The sequence below is a fragment of the Coregonus clupeaformis genome, chromosome 21 (assembly GCF_020615455.1).
Source record: "Coregonus clupeaformis isolate EN_2021a chromosome 21, ASM2061545v1, whole genome shotgun sequence".
Taxonomy (NCBI): Eukaryota; Metazoa; Chordata; class Actinopteri; order Salmoniformes; family Salmonidae; genus Coregonus; species Coregonus clupeaformis.
This window is the reverse complement of record NC_059212.1, coordinates 25,278,295-25,295,952: the sequence shown is the minus strand read 5'-3', so window position 1 is coordinate 25,295,952 and position 17,658 is coordinate 25,278,295. Positions and strand designations below refer to the sequence as shown.

The following is a 17,658-nucleotide window of genomic DNA, read 5'->3' as shown; positions in this document are numbered from 1 at the left end:
GCAACAACATATCCGCCATGCTGACCTTCAACAGGGGTGTGTGCTTAGTTCCCCCCTGTACTCCCTGTTCACCCATGACTGCATGGCCTTGCATGACTCCAACACCATCATCACGTTTGCTGACAAAATGACAGTGGTAAGCCTGATTACCGATGGCAATGTGGAGGAGGTCAGAGATTTAGCAGTGTGGTGCCAAGACAACAACCTCTCCCTCAACGTCAGTAAGACCAAGGAGCTGATCGTAAACTATAGGAGGAAGAGAGGAGAACACGCCCCCATCCACATCAACAGGGTTGTAGTGTAGGGGGTCGAGAACGTTAAGTTCCTTGGCGTCCACATCACTAAGGACTTAACATGGTCCACACACACCCGCACAGTCGTGAAGAGGGCCTTATCCCCCATCAGGAGGCTGATAAGATTTGGCATGGACCCTCGGATCCTCAAAAAGTTATACAGCTGCAACATCGAGAGCATCTTGACTGGCTGCATCACCACTTGGTATGGCAAATGCATCGCCCTCGACTGCAAAGCGCTACAGAGGGTGGTGCGGACAGCCCAGTACATCACTGGGGCCGAGCTCCCTGCCATCCAGGACCTCTATATCAGGATGTGTCAGATTAAGGCCCAAAACATTTTCAAAGACTCCAGCCACCCAAACCATAGACTGTCCGGAAAACGGTACTGGAGCATCGGCTCTCAGACCAACAGGCTCCGAGACTGCTTCTACCCCCAAGTCAAAAGACTTCTAAATAGCTATAAGACTGCTAAATAGTCTGTTTCTTAAACTAGACACTCTAATGTATTTGTCCTCTTGCTCAGTTGTGCACCGGGGCCTCCCACTCCTCTTTCAATTCTGGTTAGAGCCAGTTTGCGCTGTTCTGTGAAGGGAGTAGTACACAGCGTTGTACGATGATCTTCAGTTTCTTGGCAATTTTTCGCATGGAATAGCCTTCATTTCTCAGAACAAGAATAGACTGACGAGTTTCAGAAGAAAGTTATTTGTTTCTGGCCATTTTGAGCCTGTAATCAAACCCACAATTGCTGATACTCCAGATACTCAACTAGTCTCAAGAAGGCCAGTTTTATTGCTTCTTTAAATCAGCACAACAGTTTTCAGCTGTGCTAACATAATTGCAAAAGGTTTTTCTAATGATCAATTAGCCTTTTAAAATGATAAACTTGGATTAGCAAACACAACGTGCCATTGGAACACAGGACTGATGGTTGCTGATAATGGGCCTCTGTATGCCTATGTAGATATTCCATTAAAAATCAGCCGTTTCCAGCTACAATAGCCATTTACAACATTAACAATGTCTACACTGTATTTCTGATCAATTTTATGTTATTTTAATGGACAAAAAAAGTGCTTTTCTTTCGAAAACAAGGACATTTCTAAGTGACCCCAAACTTTTGAACGGTAGAGTACATACATACACACACACACTTTTACACTCATCATTTGCTGCTGCTACTCTGTTCTTTATTTTACTCTATTTATTATCTATCCTGATGCCTAGTCACTTTATGTACAAACAGTGGGGGAAAAAAGTATTTAGTCAGCCACCAATTGTGCAAGTTCTCCCACTTAAAAAGATGAGAGAGGCCTGTAATTTTCATCATAGGTACACGTCAACTATGACAGACAAATTGAGGAAAAAAAATCCAGAAAATCACATTGTAGGATTTTTTATGATTTTATTTGCAAATTATGGTGGAAAATAAGTATTTGGTCACCTACAAACAAGCAAGATTTCTGGCTCTCACAGACCTGTAACTTCTTCTTTAAGAGGCTCCTCTGTCCTCCACTCGTTACCTGTATTAATGGCACCTGTTTGAACTTATCAGTATAAAAGACACCTGTCCACAACCTCAAACAGTCACACTCCAAACCACTATGGCCAAGACCAAAGAGCTGTCAAAGGACACCAGAAACAAAATTGTAGACCTGCACCAGGCTGGGAAGACTGAATCTGCAATAGGTAAGCAGCTTGGTTTGAAGAAATCAACTGTGGGAGCAATTATTAGGAAATGGAAGACATACAAGACCACTGATAATCTCCCTCGATCTGGGGCTCCACGCAAGATCTCACCCCGTGGGGTCAAAATGATCACAAGAACGGTGAGCAAAAATCCCAGAACCACACGGGGGGACCTAGTGAATGACCTGCAGAGAGCTGGGACCAAAGTAACAAAGCCTACCATCAGTAACACACTACGCCGCCAGGGACTCAAATCCTGCAGTGCGAGACGTGTCCCCCTGCTTAAGCCAGTACATGTCCAGGCTCGTCTGAAGTTTGCTAGAGTGCATTTGGATGATCCAGAAGAGGATTGGGAGAATGTCATATGGTCAGATGAAACCAAAATAGAACTTTTGGTAAAACTCAACTCGTCGTGTTTGGAGGTCAAAGAATGCTGAGTTGCATCCAAAGAACACCATACCTACTGTGAAGCATGGGGGTGGAAACATCATGCTTTGGGGCTGTTTTTCTGCAAAGGGACCAAGACGACTGATCCGTGTAAAGGAAAGAATGAATGGGGCCATGTATCGTGAGATTTTGAGTGAAAACCTCCTTCCATCAGCAAGGGCATTGAAGATGAAACGTGGCTGGGTCTTTCAGCATGACAATGATCCCAAACACACCGCCCGGGCAACGAAGGAGTGGCTTCGTAAGAAGCATTTCAAGGTCCTGGAGTGGCCTAGCCAGTCTCCAGATCTCAACCCCATAGAAAATCTTTGGAGGGAGTTGAAAGTCTGTGTTGCCCAGCGACAGCCCCAAAACATCACTGCTCTAGAGGAGATCTGCATGGAGGAATGGGCCAAAATACCAGCAACAGTGTGTGAAAACCTTGTGAAGACACACAGAAAACGTTTGACCTGTGTCATTGCCAACAAAGGGTATATAACAAAGTATTGAGAAACTTTTGTTATTGACCAAATACATATTTTCCACCATAATTTGCAAATAAATTCATTAAAAATCCTCCAATGTGATTTTCTGGATTTTTTTTCCTCATTTTGTCTGTCATAGTTGACGTGTACCTATGATGAAAATTACAGGCCTCTCTCATCTTTTTAAGTGGGAGAACTGGTGGCTGACTAAATACTTTTCCCCCCCACTGTATCTACCTCAAATACCTTGTACCTCTGCACATTGATCTGATACTGGTACTCCCTGTATATAGCTCCATTATTGTGTATTTTATTTTATTCCTCTTGTGTTACTATTTTTAAATGTTGGGAAGAGCTCGTAAGCAAGCATTTCACAGTAAAGTCTACACCAGTTGTATTCGGCACGTGACAAATCAAATTTGATTTTACACACACACACGTGATTAGATTAGCATTATCGACGGTGATGTGACCCTGGAGATGGACCGGGTATATTTAGATGGGCCAGGGAGCTCCCCTTTATCACTCCGCCAGCTCGGGCTGCCCTACGTGGGGGAGAGAGATAAATGAGCTACCTCTACCCACCTGAATCTCTGAAGCCTCGCCATGTGTGCTAATACATAACACAGAGGCTTTGTCCCAAATGGCACCCTATTCCCTACATAGCACACTACTTTTGACCAGGGCCTATAAAAGCTTTGCACTATATACAGTAGGGAATAGGTTGCCATTTGGCAACCAGCCAGAGACAGGCATTCCTGCTGGAACTGGGCTCTTGGCAAATAAAGCCAGGACATTCCTGGGTTATTGAGGAGCATGAGGACGAGTACAGTAGAGGTAGAACAATGGGATTCTGCTGCTCTGTCTCCCAATTCACACTGGAATGTACCGGGGGATATGATGTACTGATGAAGAGGGAGGGATGAGGAGGGAGGGATGAGAAGGGAGGGATGAGGAGGGAGGGATGAGGTGGGAGGGATGAGAAGGGAGAGATGAGAAGGGAGGGATGAGGAGGGAGGGATGAGGTGGGAGGGATGAGGTGGGAGGGATGAGGTGGGGGTTTTCCACTGTGGCAGACACACAGTCATGGACATGTGTGCGCACACACACTCACACCAATGCATACATACAAATACAGACACAAGCATGCACGCAAACACACACATACGAATGCCAGGGGCTAGCGTGACATACCATGACTGTCTGTCAGTGTTTAGGCTCTCTCTCTCTCTCTCTCTTTCATGCATTCTCCCACGCAGACTAGAGGGATGCTTCTATCACACACAATCAATGACTTGTCTCCTACTACACAATCCACCAAGGCAGATTCACCACTAATACACATGAAAGTGTATTGTTAAGAAACAACATATCCCAAACATCCTCACAACGTTGACTAAATGCATTATTAGCAGACTAATGTGTGCATGCCCAGGTAATAGAGGTGTAGAATTGAGAGAAAGGGCCAGATCTGTGTATCGACTGGGACCAGGGGGAATCCACAGGGACTGAGCGTGTGCACTAGCCACTTAATTAAAGCTCTATCCTATTGAGTGGCAAGGAGCCACACACACACACACACACACCTATTGAGCGAGAGGTCGTGCCGGCGGTGAGGGGGACAAAGCGCTTCTCTCTGATACATAATTGATGTGCCAATTAAGTCTGCCCTGGAACGGAGTACTATACCTGAGGCTAAGAGGAGAGCTGATCTCTCCATCTCTCTGTGGTGCAGGTGATCTGAGCTGGGACAGTTACGCTAGAGCTCTCACTTTATCTCTCTCCATCTTTCGCTCTATCGTTGTCTCTTTCTCCTTCTCTTGTACACATACATTACCTCTTAGGCTGACTCTCTGACTGGTAGCTTGCTGCTGATCTTGTATAACATCCTGCCAACACTTTCACCCAGAAAAATTGCACAGGAGCTAGACTACAGCCACTCAATGAAGCAGTACAAAGCCTTGTACTACTGTTAGCGTCACTGAGAAGCCAATACAGCAGCCATCCCCCTGTATCCGGCTTCATTGAGCCAACGACAGGCTAATAACAGTTTACCCACTTAAAACACTCCTCTATTCTTCAACTGTGACAGCCCTCTTCCCTATCCCTATCCCTCACTCTCTACCTTAAGGCCTTAAGACTACATTTTAAATAGGGAGTGGGTTGTTGAATAGAGATGTGCTGTCAGAAAATGGTTTTCTTATGCAGTGCCGTAAAGAATAGTGTGTGTGTGTGTGTGTGTGTGTGTGTGATCTCCAGTATTTCTCTCTTTACCAGCTGACAGGTTACAGAAAAGGTGTCAGTGGAAAGCAGGTGAAAGCTCCACCTTGAGATTTCTCTATCGATCGCTCGGCTGGGCTGCAGACAATGGCTAGAACAAATACCACCGCAGGTGAGTGTGTGTGTGTGTGTGTGTCAGGTGTGAGACATCAGTCAGGAAACACACACCTAATATCTGCCTGTTCCCTGGATGCCTGTAACTGACGTTGATAGTTACTATCTAGGAGTGGTTTACAAGGATGACACACACCTGCCGATTTGGAGAGGCACCTGGAGTGTGTATGAGTGTGTGTGTGTGTGAGTCTTGGTGACTGTGACACACACCAGCTTATTTAAATAAGTTCACCAAAGCTACAGTACAGTTAGTTAGAGTGTTAAAAGAGGTGTGTGTGTGTTCAGTACAGGGCCCCTTGTCCTCTCCTCTCCCAAAGAACCAGCTCTCCTGTTCAGGAATCTCCTCCATCTTGGGGTCTTGTCATATCAACTGGCCAACTGGTGGGTGACGTCCTCTTAAGCCCATTTACTCAATTGTACCCCTCTGAGCTATGCCCTCTACCCCCTAACCGTACCCCAGTAAAGCACAAAACCTTACCCTCTCTCTCACCCTCGCTCCCCCTGATTCCTTAACCCAGGCCCCTGCCATGCTGTTTCCACGCTAGCGCCTGTTTAGCGCATGTTGCTAGGTGACCCTCTCTAAAGCATGGTAGGTTGTGCATCCTGATTTCCCTTCTGTATTCCCCTGCTTCCATACCCCTTGCATTTCCAGCGGGACACCCCTGATCCTGCCCAGATTCTTCCCACTTGGGTTGTCTGCGAACGAGAGGCAAAGAGGGGTGAGAGAGGGTGTTTCTCAGAAAAGGGGGAGGCTGGGGGTGAGGAAGTTGGTCACCCTCTCCCTCCTTGGTGCTTTATGTTACCCTTTAAGGGTGAGTTTGAGACAAAGGGAAACACAGAGACTGATGGGTAGTAATGAAGTAGCTGTATGAACGGGCTTTTTCTCTCTCTCTCTCTCTCTCTCTCTCTCTCTCTCTCTCTCTCTCTCTCTCTCTCTCTCTCTCTCTCTCTCTCTCTCTCTCTCTCTCTCTCTCTCTCTCTCTCTCTCTCTCTCTCTCTCTCTCTCTCTCTCTCTCCTTTTGGCTCTGAGAAGAGAGAGAGAGAGAGAGAGAGAGAGACAGAGAGAGAAAGAAGTACAGTTTGAGAAGAGGAGGAGTGGAAGGAAGTGTGGAAGGATGAGGAGCTTAGAGTAATGGTAGTTTAAGGAGCCGTTTGCTTTCTACTTTTCTGGGAAGTCTTCAGAGTGGAATCCCTGAATGGGCTGCTATACAGAGAAGGTTGAGAAAGCAGAGTGCTTTTATCTCTCTCTGTTTGACTCACACTTTTTCTCCATCTCCTTTTTCCTCCCGTTCCAAGCCTAGAAAGATTTAGAGTGATGATCTAGTCTCTCTATACAGTACCAAATTCCACTGCCAGGGCAAGAGTGCAATGTGCAAACGGATAGTATTGCAACATACTGTAACTTTAAGCCCAGGACTTTTTCCTTACTATGAAACCTGACATTGCCACTTACTAGGGCCCAGAGTTTTTCCAGAGTTTTCCCCATTGTTTTTTTACGTGGTGAGGAAAAACTCCTGTTCATAAGCATACTGTACAACCATCTACCAATAGGTGCCCTTCTTTGCGAGGCATTGGAAAACGTCTCTGGTCTTTGTGGTTGAATCTGTTTTTGAAATTCACTGCTCGACTGAGGGACCTTACAGATAATTGCATGTGTGGGGTACAGAGATGAGGTACTAATAAAACAATTATGTTGAACACTATTATTGCGCACAAAGTGAATCCATGCAACTTATTATGTGACTTGTTAAGCACATTTTTACTCCTGAACTTATTTAGGCTTGCCATAACAAAGGGGTTGAATACTTATTGACTCAAGACATTTCAGCTTTTCATTTTTTATTTTGTGTGTGTGTGTGTGTGTGTGTGTTGGCGTGTGTGACTGGAATAAATCTGTAAATTAATTAATAGTTCCTGGGTCAGAGGTCATCCCTGTAAATCAACAGTGCCCCAGAGGCAGGTCCAGTGGCCTTGTGAACTCACTGGCACATCAATATACTGCCACACACACAAACAAATGAAGAGCACGCACATACGCACACACATGAACAAACCCTACATAGCAACCACTCAGCAGGGAATGAGACCATCGATGTCAAGGCAGATGTTTACTGAGATAGAGAGAGAGAGATGAAAAGGAGAAGAGTGAAGGGGTGAGGAGGGGTGTGGAGGGGTGAGGAGGGGTGAGGAGGGGGGGAGAATGAGATAGGTGAAGAGGGTGGAGGGGTGAGGGGAGGGTGGAGGGGTGAGGAGGGTGGAGAAGGGTGGAGGAGGGTGGAGGGGTGAGGAGGATGGAGGGGTGAAGAGGGTTGCGGAAGGGTAAGGAGGGTGGAGGAGGCTGGAGAGGTGAGGAAGGGTGAGGAGGGTGGAGGGGTGAAGAAGGTGAGGGAGGGTGGAGGGGTGAGGAGGGTGGAGGAGGGTGGAGGGTGAGGAAGTGTGAGGAGGGTGGAGGGTGAGGAGAGTGGAGAAAGGTGCAGGAGAGTGGAGGGATGAGGAGGGTGGAGGTGTGAGGAGGAGTCAGTTGGATGATTAGGTAGCCAATGAGCAAATCAGAGTCATCAGGTTTTCTGTCTTCTCAATAATCACTTCAAGCTTTAGCTTTTCGCAATCCTCCCCAGGCCTGCCCAAGGCTCTATGTGAGTGTGAGTTTGTGTGTATCAAGGAGACTATAAATCTTATCAGTCAGGGACAGAGGGACGATTGTTAGAGAACAGTTTGTTTCTTTGCGTTCCACAGGTTGGAGGATTTAGAGTTAAGCTCTGTAGCAGCTGTGACCATGTGTAGGCACTGACTGAGAGAGAGAGAGAGAGAGAGAGAGAGAGAGAGAGAGAGAGAGAGAGAGAGAGAGAGAGAGAGAGAGAGAGAGAGAGAGAGAGAGAGAGAGAGAGAGAGAGAGAGAGAGAGAGAGAGAGAGAGAGAGAGAGAGAAAGAGAGAAACAGGACATGAACTGGCATGGTTGCCCAGTGAAGCAGATGGACTATTCTCCTTCTCAGATGTTTTCCAAAGATAGGATGCCCAAGCAAGTGAAATAAACAATAAAAAGTCAACAGTAAACATTACACTCACAAAAGTTCCAAAGGAATATTATGTCTATATACAGTGTTGTAACGATGTGCACATAGTTAAAGTACAAAAGGGAAAATAAATCAACATAAATATGAGTTGTATTTACAATGGTGTTTGTTCTTCACTGGTTGCCTTTTTCTTGTGGTAACAAGTCACAAATCTTTCTGCTGTGATGGCACACTGTGGTATTTCACCCAATAGATATGGGAGTTTATACAAACTGGGTCTGCGTATTCTGAGGGAATGTGTCTCTAATATGGTCATACATTTGGCAGGTGGTTAGGAAGTGCAGCTCAGTTTCCACCTCATTTTGTGGGCAGTGTGCACATATCCTGTCTTTTCTTGAGAGTCAGGTCTGCCTCTCTCAATAGAAAGGCTATGCTTACTGAGTCTGTACATACAGTAGTCAAAGCTTTCCTTCATTTTGAGTCAGTCAGAGTGGTTAGGTATTCTGCCACTGTGTACTCACTGTTTAGGGCCAAATAGCATTCTAGTTTGCTCTGTTTGTTTGTTAATAATTTCCAATGTGTCAAGTAATTTTATTTTTGTTTTCTCATGATTTGGTTGGGTCTAATTGTGTTGGTCCTGGGGCTCTGTTTGTGTTTGTGAACAGACCCCCAGGACCAGCTTGCTTAGGGGACTCTTCTCCAGGTTAATCGCTCTGTAGGTGATGGTTTTGTTACGGAAGGTTTAGGAATCGCTTCCTTTTAGGTGGTTGTAGAATTTAACGGCTCTTTCCTGGATTTTGATCATTAGCGGGTATCGGCCTAATTCTGCTCTGCATGCAGTCTCAATTTGGTGTTTGTCATATTTTGTGAATTCATGGTTGGTGAGTGGACCCCAGACCTCACAACCATAAAGGGCAATGGGTTCTATAACTGATTCAAGTGTTTTTAGCCAGTATTCTTTGATGGCGTAGAAGGCCATTCTTGTCTTGTATATCAGATCGTTCACAGCATTGTGGAAGTTACATGTGGCGCTGATGTTTAGGCCGAGGTACGTATCGTTTTTTGTGTGCTCTAAGGCAACGGTGTCTAGATGGAATTTGTATTTGTGGTCCTGGCAACTGGACCTTTATTGGAACACCATTATTTTTGTCTTACTGAGATTTACTGTCAGGGCCCAGGTTTGACAGAATCTGTGCAGAAGATCTAGGTGCTGCTGTAGGCCCTCCTTGGTTGGGGACAGAAGCACCAGATAATCTCTCTCCCTCTCCCTCTACACTGGTGTTATGAGTGTTATTACAGTGGGTTGTTCACTTGTAAACATAGCTATAGAGGTCAAGGTGCAGAGTAGATAGTTTGGCAGTCTGACTGTATATTTGAAAACAAAGCTGTAATAGAGACCTTCACTTTGCAATACAACATAGTCCTGCAGTTAGTATTGGAGTTATATGGTCCAGGCAGCGGCCTTGCAGTTACATCTGAACCCACACCACTGATGGTGTGTGTATGTGTATGTGTATGCGTGTGTGTGTGTGTGTGTGTGTGTGTGTGTGTGTGTGTGTATGTGTGCGTGTGCGACTCACAGCTCCTGACCGTCCCCGTTCCAGATCCTTGACACCCGTCCTCATCGTCACAGTCTCCACTGCCGTCCTCTGTGTCTCCACTACCCAGCTCCCCCCAGGACTCTCTCTGGACCAGCCCTGGCAGCATGTCATGGATCTCCTGGTGGAGAGACAAAGCACTGTGTTATAAGACAGGAATAAACACTCACAACAGCTAACGGATTAATTGCTGTGACTATGGCGTACCTGAATGCAGGATACAGATAATCCCACTGCACAGCCTCTCTACTTTTCTCTCACTCTGACCCTTTATCCAAACCATCCACTATCATATCCTTATAAACACAACCAAACAGACAATCATTGAAATAGGGACCAACTCCAGTGTTTGCCAAGATAATTATTATCTGGCAATAGCAGAAACAGACTGTAACCTTAAACTAAAACAAGTCTTAAAGGTTGTGTCAGTCTTCTACACCCAAAGGTACTATATTCCTCTGTCTATCTTCAAATGGATACCTCTTAGCCACATCATAACACATTGGGAGTAAAGCAGTCAGTAGCATTAGCGCGATAGCATATTAGCTCTGGTTCCAAACACCCCCCCCCCCCCCCCCCCCCCAACATAACCCTTCACACCCCAGCGTGTGACAGCGTCGGTGGGCCGGGGAGCTGCCAGCGACAGCCCTCTGCTCCAGCGTACCCAACGGTCTTTAAATCGACTGTGTGTGTGTGTGTGTGGCACTGTGGTTAATTTCCCTTTTTATTACTTTTTTTGAGGGGGGAGATCAGCTTTAATATTGCAGATAGATTGTAGGTTCTATCAATTTAATTGTTTGCATCATTTCCAATCCCCTTTATTTTTTTTTCCCAATATACTTTTCCCCCCTACCATACCATCTCTACCCTAATTGGAGTAAACTAACAGACAACAATACTTTTACTGCTACTTACAGCTATTTTCGCTCACATCTGCAGTACCTGTAGTTAAATAATTATACATATATTCCTAATTTCCTCTTTCTTCAAGTGCTGGATTGTCACCCACAGCTGCCAAGCCACCATTCATTATGATCTGCAAATTATGAAATGCAAATTAATTACTTAAAAATCATACAATGTGATTTTCTGGATTTTTGTTTTAGATTCCGTCTCTCACAGTTGAAGTGTACCTATGATAAAAATTACAGACCTCTACATGCTTTGTAAGTAGGAAAACCTGCAAAATCGGCAGTGTATCAAATACTTGTTCTCCCCACTGTATATATATACATCAAATGATGAAGAAAAACTCAAGAAAAACTCCTGACCTGACAAGGCTTTATTTTTGTCCCTGCAATTCCTTGCTTGTAAAGATGTCCGAACAACTTTGGTGAATAAAACAGTTTATGGTAACCATTTTCTCCTCAACATATCATTGACTCCATATTGACCTTGCATGTTGCCACCTGTCATTCACCTCAATGAAGATGACATCTTAATGAAAAGGAATAGGACATTCTCACATCCAATGGCTTTGAGACAGGTGCTACATATCAAAGTCAATGTTTAAAAGAGGAAGACTTTGTATGTACAGTATACAGTACCACCAACTTTGATTATGTCAAACCGTAGGTCTTCATCAGGTCTGCATACATTTGTTACCATCACCATCACCATCAAAGCACTGCTTCCCAAATGGCACCCTATTCCCTATATAGTCCACTACTTTTGACCAGAGCAATACGGGCCCTGGTCAAAAGTAGTGCACTACATAGGGAATAGGGTGCCATTTGGCACACATCCTACAGCACTTTCCTTTCACTCTTACCATCTTCTTTCACCTTGACCATATATAACTAATTCACACCATGGCCACTGCAAAATAAGCCTTTCCTGTACTGAGTAGCAACTTGAAAGACTAGCCACGATGATTAGAGAGACTGCCCTTCCAATCAGCGTTTTGATTGGCTCTTCCCTTCTTACCTCTCAGCATGGGGTGGTCTAATTGGATGCCCCGCTGGCCATTCCAGGAATGTTATTTATTGACTGTTCAATTTCTTTTTTTGTTTCATCACAACATGGCTGAGGTAAGGATCACCTGACACAACATCACAACTTCAAAAGAGACTTTGGAGTAGAAAGGTGAAGTGAACTATGTAGAGTTTACTTGATGTATGCTAGAGTATGTACTGCATGCAAGCATGCATGCACACACACACACACTTATGAGAGCTGAGAGCATCAGTCCATAGACGCAAGTGACCTTGGTAGCAGCTGGACCATTCACACACATAAAGGTTTGAGTGGACAGTGGAGTGACACAAAGTGGTAGAGACACTCTCGTCCTTGACACAATGACAATTAGGGATCTGTCGGTTACTCAACATCTTTGACACTGGAGGTGACATCTTGGTTGATTGTGACATTTAGAAAAATGTCCGCTGATGTCACGCCATGCTTTCTCCATAGGACCACTTCAAAATCTCAAGAAAGCACATAGTATTTCAAAAGGAATTGTGGTCTCTGACCATTTCCTAATTTATGTATGGTTTCACACATAGACTCTAAGCCTTCATATGACAGTTCAGTACTACATTTTTACATTTTAGTCATTTAGCAGACGCTCTTATCCAGAGCGACTTACAGTTTTTTAGTGAGTGCATACATTTTCATACTGGCCCCCCGTGGGAATCGAACCCAGAACCCTGGCATTGCAAACGCCATGCTCTACCAACTGAGCTACACAGGACTATCTTTATGTAATGACAGTATCTTTATGTAATGACAGTAGCCTAATCTTCTTTTTTGAGACATTGTACTTTGCTCAAGACAAGGCAATGTCAAATATAAAAGGAAAGAGGTCAGAATGGAATGAAAACTCACACTTGACTAAACACAGAGAATCCATAAGCAGAGAAATGACAGTGTGTGTCTCTGCTGCCCCTCATCTGAGTCTGTTCCATTCTTATAGGGCAAATATGAGCTTTTCATTAGGAATTCACCAGCACCTCTCTCTGTCTTTCTCTCTCTCTCTCTTCAGACACAGGTTTCAAAGTCATCAGGAGACAAGAAGCTACTTAATGCAAGTTCTTATTATTCTCCCTCTGGACTAGATAACAATACAATAGAGAGAAAGAGAGAGAGAGAGGGAGAGATGGGAGAGAAAGAGAGAGAAGGAGACAGGGGAGAGGGGAGGGAGAGAGTTGAGGAGTTCTTAAGGATTATGAGTTCTAATGTCTTTACGGTGTTATATATTAGATTCTAGGGCAAAAGTAGCTAGAATTCATATGAGCCCAATATAGGCTTTTTCTTTCTTTCTGTTTCCCCAAATGTTTGGATATACTGGTAAAGTTTCCAGGTTGTTAGCTAGCTAGCCAATGAGGTAACGCGACTGAACAAAGTGTCAACAAATGATAAATGACCCGCGAGTAGTTTTAGAACGGCCCATGACATGGTTTATGAATGCAAAATGCGGTACTGTCGATCCGCTATAGGAAGAAAAAAACATTGTGCCGGTAATATGGGTCAGATCATATGAACTGTGTGAGTAAACTTCACGCCTCACTTCACAGCTTTTCCCGCAAAAGTGAAAGTTGTACACAATAGTTGCCAGATCATACGATAGCTTGTTTTACAGGCAGTAGCTACGAGGGTAAGCAAGGGTAACATATAAATCACTAGCGATATGTGTTTTCATGGTAATGGCACCAGATCATGTTACAGGCTGTTGACAGTGGGATATGTGTCCCTTTGTGTCCCTTTGTGCTGCCTATTTTGAGGCCAGGGTGAGAAGTGCTTGGCTAGGCTAGCATGAGTAGCATCCGGTGCACACATGGCCAGAGGGCTAATATCTCATAATAGGCACTGCAGTGCTTCTTTGTCTGTCTGTATTTCCTCAGCCTCTGCATTGTCACAGAAGTCACATGTACTGTACTCTGTACTGTATGCAGTGCCGGCCCAGCCAATAAGCGACATAAGCGGCTGCTTAGGGTCCCGCGGCCGGTAGGGGGCCCCCGACCAAGAGGGGTCACTAACATGTTTTGCCCATGAGGTGGGGCCCCCCCAACAACATCTCGCTTAGGGCCCCCAAAAAGCTAGGGCCAGCCCTGACTGTATGCTGGTGATTATGTACTGCACTGCAGTAGTCACGTTCTTGGCTGGGGTTGAAGCTATTGAGATTGGGTAGTGGGTGTGAGTTTTTAATGGTAGTTTATCGAATGGACACTCAACTACTTTCGCTCTACTCTCTCTATTTACCAAGTTCCCGATTTATCAAATCAAATGACTTTATTTAGAGTGAAAAGTAGATTAATCCAAGGGGATAGAGTGGTTTAACCTATACAGTCATGTTAATTGAGCAAGGGTAAGTTTACTAACACCTCGCCAGAAACACGTTAAAAACTACACTCAAGTCAATTGTATCTCCACTACATCGATGCAGATATAATGATGCACCTTGGCAGCAGCGAGGACAACCTGTTAGTAGAGTAGAGTAGAGTAGAGTAGAGTAGAGTAGAGTATAGTAGAGTAGAGTAGAGTAGAGTAGAGTAGAGAGAGAGAGAGAGAGCTAGAGAGAGAGAGATAATAAAAAATAGACTTTTCTTCATCGGTGGTGGGAGGCGCAATAAACCTATTAACCTGTAATTATGCAAAGTAACCAAATGAAACTGCTAATTCATTAGCCATATTCATGAGTTGATGAGCAAACAAGCATCTGGGGCTGAACAGCATATAGCTAGATAACCAACTAGCTCTCAGAGTCTCAGGTCAGAATTAGACGTTCATCCATGTTTATCAAGCCTCAAATTTCAAAGTTGTTGCAAACTTCAAATTTCAAAGTGTTTAAGGTTAAGTTTAGGCATTAACTACAAATGTTTAAGGATAGGGTTAAGTTTAGGCATTAACTCCAAAATCTTAAGGTTAGGCATTAACTTGGGATAGGCTTAAAACAGAAATCAAAATGTTCTATCGCTGGATTAGAACTGGCAACCTTTGGAATCAGAGGCAGATGGTTAACCTTTGAAACATTTGGAATCAGAGGCATTTAAGGTAAGGGTTAAGGTTTGGGATAGGCTTAAAACAGAAATCAAAATGTTCTATCGCTGGATTAGAACTGGCAACCTTTGGAATCAGAGGCAGATGGTTAACCTTTGAAACATTTGGAATCAGAGGCTTTTAAGGTAAGGGTTAAGGTTTGGGATAGGCTTAAAACAGAAATCAAAATGTTCTATCGCTGGATTAGAACTGGCAACCTTTGGAATCAGAGGCAGATGGTTAACCTTTGAAACATTTGGAATCAGAGGCGTTTAAGGTAAGGGTTAAGGTTTGGGATAGGCTTAAAACAGAAATCAAAATGTTCTATCGCTGGATTAGAACTGGCAACCTTTGGAATCAGAGGCAGATGGTTAACCTTTGAAACATTTGGAATCAGAGGCGTTTAAGGTAAGGGTTAAGGTTTGGGATAGGCTTAAAACAGAAATCAAAATGTTCTATCGCTGGATTAGAACTGGCAATCTTTGGAATCAGAGGCAGATGGTTAACCTTTGAAACATTTGGAATCAGAGGCATTTAAGGTAAGGGTTAATGTTTGATTCCAAATGGTTACACCCATCCACCATCCCCATCCACAACACCCTAGCAAAACCGAAACCTACTTGAAGGTAACAGCGCTCACTGTTGCCCCTAATGGCCAGTTTCCACGTCATCTCCCGATGTCTTGGACGTCGAATACTGACTTGTATCACAGGTAACCTGACTGAGATAACCCACCGACCGGGTATTATCGTAAAGGTCAACTTTGGGCACGAAAACTATCCAACTCCGCCCAAAATGGGGTGTGCCTTTGGTGGTTCCTCGATGTATCATTCTGGTCATGCGCTGACTGACGTAGCTAAGCTAGCCACTTTAGCTAGCCAGTAACTCCTCCAGTATGTGTTGATGTAATTTCACAGGATTTGTTTTCGGACGGAAGCTGTAGAGATCTGTAAGAAATGGCACTTCTGTAGCCAAATATCTTATTCATACATTTTTCTGAATTTTTAAGCATTCAATGAACTGGTATGATGGTGCATTGATCAGTTATACAGTTTAAAGCCGTTATTTTAGCATTTTTGCTTCCGAAGACATTATACACAACACTGTTCCTCCTAATGTGTGTGTGTGTGTGTGTGTGTGTGTGTGTGTGTGTGTGTGTGTGTGTGTGTGTGCATGTGTGTTACAACACCGTTTGGCCCAGTCGTCTTTAAAGCCCCCTTTAATTAACGAGAAAATCAATTAAATTAATTAAACACCATGACAACTGCCTTCACAACGACCGTGGCAACTCGTTAACTGCCGGCATTCCAAAATGTTGTGTTTTTGTTTGTCGGGATGCATGGTTGTTTATTACCGTCCCAATCTCAATGGAGCAGGAGTGGATTGAAAAGCACAGTAAAGTTTATCGTGATGTAGCAGCTATGTAGAGGCAAGGCCCATATTCTCAAACTGTATGTGTGTGTGAGGATTATTCTACATAAAGCCTTTACATAATACGATTTTATAGGGGCTTTTATATGGTAGTATTGACTGGATAGGCTTTCCTCTGCCTATGTGGCCTGTTCTGAAGAGGGCCTGTGGATGTACTAGAAAGTAGTATTTGATGCCCATGACATCAGTTTGCTGCCCACAATGTCCAGTTTGATGCCAATTACAAGTCTCCAGTCTTCTTCAGACATTATAGGGCGAGGAGATTTCCCTGACCACAAGATCTCACTGGGCAAACTCCAGTCCCTTCTCAACTCTGTGTTGTTGTTTTTATCGCACTGCTTTGCTTTATCTTGGCCAGGTCGCAGTTGTAAATGACTTGCTTACCTGGTTAAATAAAGGTGAAAATATATATATATACAAATACAAATGTGTATCATGACAAGGATGATTCCACTTCATGTCTGGTTTCACTGTGTAGCTGTGATAGTGGGAGAAAATCAACAACTAGCACTAGGCTGTGTGGTGCTACATTCCAAAGGACAGGGAACAATTTCTACTCTGGCGATGGATCAATAAAGCTTTTTAGATTCAACGCCACTGTGAAGGAGGGATAGGAAATAGTGGGCTTACTTCCTGTTTGATGTCATCAACAACAATCTTCAAAAGTAATAAACCACAAATATGAATCTCCTGATTGGTCACGCTGTAAGTTGCACCTAGGTAGCGCACCAATAGACTTCAGAGGAATCAAAAATGCATTATTCTGATTGGTCAGGCTGTAAGGCCTATAGTGCGCCGGTGGGGCCAGACGGAGAAGGGCACCCTGGGAAAGAAGTGTATGCCACATGGCGAGACTGAGATCACATACACACACAGACAGACACGGCGAGACTGAGATCCTCATGCTTAGCTTTAGCCCTTAGATCTCATGCCAAGCGTCAGCAGCACCTACAACATGGGCTCTGTTCTGCTCTACTCTGTTCTGTTCCAACATGTTTCTCCCTGCTCCTGTTCTTGGCATTTCAGACAATGCTCCAGTTGTTCTGATCTTGACTCAAGTTGGCTGTGTACACGGTTTACTGTTCCTTGCTGTTATGTATGCAGCCTTCTCCATCACTAAGTCCCAAATGGCACCCTATTCCCTGTGGTGTACTTGACCAGGGCCCATAGGGCTGTGGTCAAAAGGAGTGATCTATACAGGGAATAGGGTTCAATTTCGGACCCAGACCATGTAGAGCTCAGGGCAAAGCAATGTTAGGAGAATGTTATGAGTGAATCAGTTATGAGGATGTTTTAAGATGGAGAGATACAGCATGGTCAGAGCTGCAGGGGTGGGTGTGTTCATCTGTC

At 44.3% G+C, this 17,658-nt stretch overlaps 1 protein-coding gene across 3 annotated transcripts in view; it reads right to left on the bottom strand.

Annotated features, from left to right (window-relative positions):
- Positions 1 to 17,658, bottom strand: part of LOC121535149 (glypican-5) — a 209,612-nt gene that overhangs the window by 37,400 nt on the left and 154,554 nt on the right. For 2 of the 3 annotated variants that reach the window (XM_041841917.2, XM_041841918.2), the window contains one exon: positions 9,883 to 10,021. In XM_041841917.2, the coding sequence (XP_041697851.2) occupies positions 9,883 to 10,021 (139 nt within the window). Of the gene's footprint in view, positions 1 to 7,729; positions 8,079 to 9,882; positions 10,022 to 17,658 lie in introns of those variants that run through there. The other variant, XM_041841919.2, reaches the window with a different exon arrangement.